At 41.7% G+C, this 6,638-nt stretch overlaps 1 protein-coding gene across 2 annotated transcripts in view; it reads right to left on the bottom strand.

The window, feature by feature from the left end:
- The window catches only part of mymk (myomaker, myoblast fusion factor), a 6,034-nt gene extending 3,778 nt beyond the window's left edge, over positions 1 to 2,256 (bottom strand). For both annotated transcript variants that reach the window (XM_008419513.2, XM_008419512.2), the window contains exons 1-2: positions 1,772 to 2,256; positions 790 to 904 (exon numbers count right to left, since the gene is read on the bottom strand). In XM_008419513.2, coding sequence (XP_008417735.1) covers positions 790 to 904; positions 1,772 to 1,906 — 250 coding nt within the window. In that variant the 5' untranslated portion in view covers positions 1,907 to 2,256. The remainder of the gene's footprint in view (positions 1 to 789; positions 905 to 1,771) is intronic.
- Positions 2,257 to 6,638: the final 4,382 nt, after the last annotated feature.

Genomic DNA, 6,638 nt, shown 5'->3' on the forward strand with positions numbered 1-6,638 from the left:
CTGCACCAGTTAACCGGTGGATGGACGTTTCACCAGTTAACTGGTGTCTGGACGCTGCACCAGTTAACCGGTGGCTGGACGCTACACCAGTTGTGTTAACATTCAGGTACAATAAGGTCAAATTAAGAGCAAATCTAAATAAACGCTGCAGAAACACAAAATATTACCAAGTATTTTTTTTCTAGTTTCAAATCAACTTAAATGAGTCAAAAGTAACTTTACAAGTAACTACTTAGCAAGAAATTGGAGATTGTTTTAAATCATTAATATTTGTGAAAAGGTCTCTTTCCACTGGCAGATTATTTCACTTATGTGAGAAATGTCCTGTAATAAGTGAAATAATCAGCCAATGAAACATAAAAAAAATCAATATTAAGGAATTACTGACATAAAAGAAGCTCCTACATCTTAAATTCACTGTCATCTTATTTCAAGTGCACTAAGACATTATTAACCCAAAAAACACTTTGTAAGACTTTGTGTTTTTGCAGTGAACCAATCAGAAACCAGGATTTAATGTCATTTAATTCCAGATTCATTCTGATTGGAGCTCCAGCCAGCACAGCGTTGCACATTGTAAAGATATTTTTAGGGACATATTTGACACAAGCTAAAGACACGTGGACCAATCAGAGGATGTTTGACATTTGGTACATCAGTCAGTCGCAGGCGGAGCAAAATGTTAACATCTGAGTTCAGAAACCAAAGACGCAGCAAATGCTGCAGCAACTGCAGCAGGCAGGCCAGGCAGGGTTTGAACCTGTGAGTGAGGCGTGAATATGGTTTTACCTACGAGCGTGACCCACATGGAGAGCGCCGTGCCGTAAACGCTGAAGTACTCCAGGATGTCGTACCTCATAAAGCAGAGGATGGACAGGCCTGGACCGTCACACGCATGAAAGATCTGCAGGAACAGAGTCACAAAGTTACACTTTCACCACCAGAAACTGGACTAAACCGAGCCGGGACCGCTGAGACCCTTCACAATAAAGTTACCGCAAAAATTAGACTTTTATTCAGTGTAGCAATCAGCTGATTCGATGCAAAAATTAAGTAATTTTTTTAGATTAATACTAATAAACAAAGAATTTTAAAATGCAAAATAAATGTATTTTTAAAAATGACATAATTCTCAATGAGAAATTAACAACCATAACTAACAAAATAGCACAAATACAAAATTATAGGAATTTTAAAATTAAATTAACATCTGGTTAATATTACATTAATAACTTTTAGATTTCATTGTGATTTTTCTGACTATTTTGACTGATTACTTTTGTTTATTTCAGTAACATTTAACAGTTAATTTAATAGTAACTATTAACTGATTTTTAATAACAGTCATTTAATTAGTAAGTATTTGGTTAATACATAAGCAATTAGAGTAACATCACTTAAAGTTATGTATTTTTTTCAACTAATCAAATCCAATTTAACATAAATATAAAACCCTAAACACGTCATACAATCACCAACAGAGAAACTGGTAACAAACATTATTTTCCTACAAGTTCCTCTAAATCATCCATACACATCGAATATGTTGATCAATAATTATGGTTCTAACAAACAGGTGAGCTTTGGTCCTGATTTAAAGGAACTCAGGGTTTCAGCTGTTCTGCAGTTTTCTGGAAGTTTGTTCCAGATTATAACCTTTGATGAATTTTGTCCTGAGCTCATTTTTAGCTGTAATGAATAAAACGCAGCCGCTGGGATCTGCTGGTCGTCCTGGACGCTGCGGGAAAGCGAAACGGTTCTGGATTCTCACCGCGGTGAAGAACATGGTGAAGAAGTAGACCATGGCCTCGGTGTGGAAGCCCCTCTTGGCCGCCACGCTGGCGGCCGGCAGGAACACCAGGCTGCTGGCCGTGGGCAGCAGCATCTTGGCGATGAAGGCGCCCATGGCTGGATCAGACTGAGGCGGTGCAGCTTTCACAGCAGAACATTTCTGACCCGCTCCCCTCTGTGGGTCGGAGGACAGCTGTCCACCGAGGCCATTTAAAGTTTAAACGTCCCTCACATGACGGGGCCATGTGGGCTGCGGGGGCCGTGTTGTTGGTGACCAGCTGTCTGCATACCAGGGTGAGGACCAACATGGCCGACAACATGAAGCATCTGTTTCTGCCTGTTGGATTCTTCTCCTCCTGGTCCAAACGCTCCTGATTCTGTCACCTTCAGCGGATGGTTTCTTCCACACAGACCAACATTAGCTGCGTTTCCATTTACCATAAAAAAGCACAAATTGAAATTGTGAAAATAAATGTGATTAACAGAAACATTCAAATAATAAAAAAAAGCCTCAATAGAAAATAGAAAGAGAACCAAAGCAGCTGAAAATGGAACAAATGCTTAAGCTTTGGTCCCAACAGAACCGAGTCTACTGGACCGCAAGGTGAGAAAACACCGAATAGCTCAGAACCGAGCCGTTCCTTCTGCCTCTTGTTGAGTCGATCAAATAGCCGACTGCCTGAATTAAACCGCATGATTTATGTATAAATATGTATATTTCCAAAGAGCCTCGGCCATCTTGGATCAGCAGGCCGAATTTAAAAAACGTTTCTCTGCAGTCGAACCTTCAGCGCCATTAGCGTCGAGGCCAGTCTGGTGATTTGTGTGGACGGGAGAGGAAAGGAAGAAATGCAGAGCGAGTCCAGCTCTGCTGCTTGGAGGGAATCTGTAGTTTTTATTTGTCACTTCCTGTCGGGGAGAAGATTTTATAGCCGGCTTCGCTCTGCGGTTGCTCGTCTTCGTTACGGGGTTTTTAAGTGTTGAGCTGAAATCCTGCAGAGTTTCGCCCAGTTAACTGCAGACATCAGCTGGGAGCACTGGTGAAAACCCTCTGCTGCTCCAGCTGGACACAAACATCAAGACGTGAAACGGTTACTGTTGTTTTTATTTGTGTCTTGTTTTCATCTGTTTTCTATCTGTGCAGCATTTGATTCAGACAAACAAAAACTGAACTGGCTTCATGGTTCTTGGTTCTGAAGAAACTATAATAAACATACAAGCATTTCGGTTCATCTCAGTCTTTACTGGAATAAAATAACTAGATAGATTAATAATAGATAAACTGGACAAATACTTTTAAAAGTGTTAAAGTAGCGTCACAGTGAGTCACACAAACTGCAGAAAATATGGAAACGGTAAGAAAAACAGACATGGAGTCGGTTTAAAGTGTTTCTCTGCTCGTTTCTCCTCAGAGTTTTAGGACTGAAGCTGCTGTTGGACCAAAAAAAACCCCAAAACAAAGCAGATATTTATGGCGGGAACACTTCAGCTAATACACCAATGTGCTAAATGCTGAGCTAATTAGCGGTCTAGCATTTTTGCTCACTTTGAAAACATACTTGGCTTGTTCCAAGATTTTCAGAATAAATTCCAACGTGCTGATTTACTTGGATGTTCGGTAAACTTTCAGTTAAATAAAGTTCTGCTTGTTGGCTAATAGCAGAGCTAAGCAAACAACTTTTTATTTGTTCAGTTTACAACACTGATTTTAGATGCACTCTTAAAAGTGTGGCTTGTAAAATAAACAAGTTTCCACCATGGCAAAGAGCGGCCATATTGAAACGTTAAGTGGGGTAAATATGAGTTTGGACGGCGTTCCAGTTGATTTTCTTTGAAATTTCCGAGTTCCGACTACAAATGGAATGCGCTGTTAGCGTGTTAGCAATAGCTTCTGCTAATTACCACTTAGCATAATGCCTATTATTACTGAATCAGGTTTAGCTGCTTAGTTATCAATGTTCATCGCCATCTGTAATGAAAAGTCTAATGGAGAAAATTCAGACTTGATGCTCTACAAATGTACCAAATATTTTCTTATATCTGTCAAATGAAACTTCTGGATTCAAGGTCTTACATGAGAAAAGGCAGAGTGTCTAATTAAAGCTAACATGAAGGCTGATTTGAGTGAAACAGCTGAACTGCATCAACCATCACATACTGGACAGTCAAACATCCACTTTTAACCCGACTGGACCAGAACCAGTCCAGTCCTGTGATGGTCAAACTGTGTGAATGTAAACAAACCCCATGTGGCACATCAAGCTCATCATCTCCAAACCTTATTTGACTCTGAAGGCAGGCGGCGTGGCAGCAGTTGGCTCTGCTGCTCCCTCTCAGCTGCTGCACCTGCTGCAAGGCTGGAGGCAGCAGCACAAAGGGCGCAGTGTCACAGCGGACCCTGACTCACCACATGCCTCCGATTCCCAGGGAGTTTCATCAACCAGAGCAGGCGCAGCACCGGGGAGGCTGAACCGCACCATCTGCCGGGAATCAACTGCAAATACCTCGTTGGCAAATCTTCTCTTCCCAGGCAGCAGCAGGATCTCAGCCTGAAGCTGCGGCAGGAATCCAACCTTTACTGGAGGAAAACAAAATGTTTTAGTCGTTTATTGATTTGTTCCTGTTTGTTGGACGGAAGCTCAACCTTAAAACTCAAGAGGTTCTGTAAAGTTCATCCATCTCTTCACATTTATGTGTGACTGCAGGACAGAAAACACTTTGTGGGTGCAGACGGCGTCTGATGGTTGCTATGGAAACCTGAAGGTCCCTCTTTGGTGCAGTTCTTCATATTTACACCCCATGGAAACAGAAAGTCGTGGATTAGAAGATCCCAGGAACTGAGAACTAAATAAACCAGAACCGTCCTGTGTTTTTGTGCCAACTGTGTTATTTACTCCTGTATTTTGTTATTTTTAGTTGGTTTTATTTATTCCAGTTTTCCATGGATCATCTTCCTTCTGTTCATTCTGTCATTTTAACCATCTTATGTCCCTGTGTTTGGGTTTTCATTAAATATCCACACTTTACATGTTTCTGCCTGCCAAAATATCAACATGACAAAATGTCCTTGATTTTTTAATGCATGTATTAGGAATTTATAGTGGTGCATTACATCTTGCATTCACACCAGGCCTGTTTAGTCTCTTTAATCCAACTCCAGTGCGTTTGTCTGGAAAGTCCAGTTGGTTTGTGGAGGTGCGACTGTAACTGGACCAAAACACTCATTCTGGTCCGCCTACAAACCTCGATCTCGGTTCTGTTGACATGAACCGCATATGTGAACGCCAAGCGGAGAATCAGGCCCAGCGCAGGGCATTCTGGGTAAATATAGTCAAAACAAACATGCTAGCCTAGCACTAGCTGGAGAAATGACTTGTGGTCTTTAGAGAAATCCTCGAACCGCTAAAATATGACGCCACTTCGTCTGCTTACATTTCAGGAAGAAGTTAAGTTGCTCTCAGCGTCTTCAGAGGTTTTGTTGTCGTTTCCTTCAGTGGTTCTTGCTGCAGCGCCCCCACAGGTGAGGAGGGGAACAGGTTAGTCCCCAATCGAACCAAATCTACCGGACTATCAGGAGTGAAAACCTCTTTGGTCAGTTTATTGGCTGATTTAACTTAACCTGACGTACAGCATCCATCCACCTGCAGGGCGATCCTGGGCCGTTTCCAGGTCAGGTTCTGTAGTTCTGGCTCTGGTACAGGATATCCTCCCTTTAGACAACAGTACCAACCCCAGATGGACTTTATGATGGGTTTCCATGACGACGTCTAGTGGCCGAATGTTGGAGCTCGTGGGCTTTCAGAACCTTTCACAGGCTGTCCTTCTGCATTGTGATGTAAGGATTTCCCCAAATTGTTGTATTTTACAGACATTTTTTAGTTTTCCATGTCTTGAGACGTTGTAGGAGAAACTTTATGATGCATTTTTGACTAATGTGTTCAATATTATGCGATACCGAGACCTTGTGCCAAGGATTAAACGTTACCCTCTGCAGCCATGAGGAAAACCCTGGAAGTCGCCAAGGAGGCGAATATGAATGACTGTGCAGGTGTTACTGCTCCTCCATCACCACAGCGTCTCCGCTGCGCACTTCACCGTACCTGACCCGGCTCAGAGCACAGATATCAGAAATTACCAGTAGATTTCTGAGTCAACACTGACAGTTTCTGTGTTTGATGAAAGCAACTGAGCACGACGTGCCACCAGATCACATCGACAATCAACAATTTCCAAATAAATGCAACTTATGCTCTAGTGAGTCTTGCATGGTTTTTTCTTTTCATGTCCCAACGGTTTGTTGTAAATGTAGAAATCCCATTAATTTGCATGGAATTCAATGATGCAACTTTTATTTTGAAGGCCACTGCTTTCCTAATGTCATCAGTGCCTTTATGCGACTCAGCAAATGTGTTAACAGCCCTTCAAGATGTTTTTTGAACTTAAATATGTCAGCTAGCGTCAAAGAGGAAAAAGTGATGCAGAACACAGAGTTTATAAAATAATTTCCACCACTGAAGTGGATCCAAATACCCACGATTCCTTCAGTTTCATGCTGTGGAGGCTGCTTAATGAGTTTTAAGAAATGAGAAATAGAGGTCATTTAGTCCAATAATTCATCTCAAACATCTACATTATTTTTCTTTTAACTGTGTTTTATCTAACATCCAATAACTGAGCAAGGCCAGTTTTCTTCCTCTGAATATTTCTCACTGCGGCTCCATTTATGACCCTTTTAATTGCTCTTTGTCTGGAGGCTCTAACCCTAATGACTCCCAACACTTTGCATGCTGCTAATGGGCACGCTCCAAAACACACACACACACACACACACACACACACACACACAC

The sequence above is a fragment of the Poecilia reticulata genome, linkage group LG9, assembly GCF_000633615.1.
Source record: "Poecilia reticulata strain Guanapo linkage group LG9, Guppy_female_1.0+MT, whole genome shotgun sequence".
NCBI classification, from domain to species: Eukaryota; Metazoa; Chordata; class Actinopteri; order Cyprinodontiformes; family Poeciliidae; genus Poecilia; species Poecilia reticulata.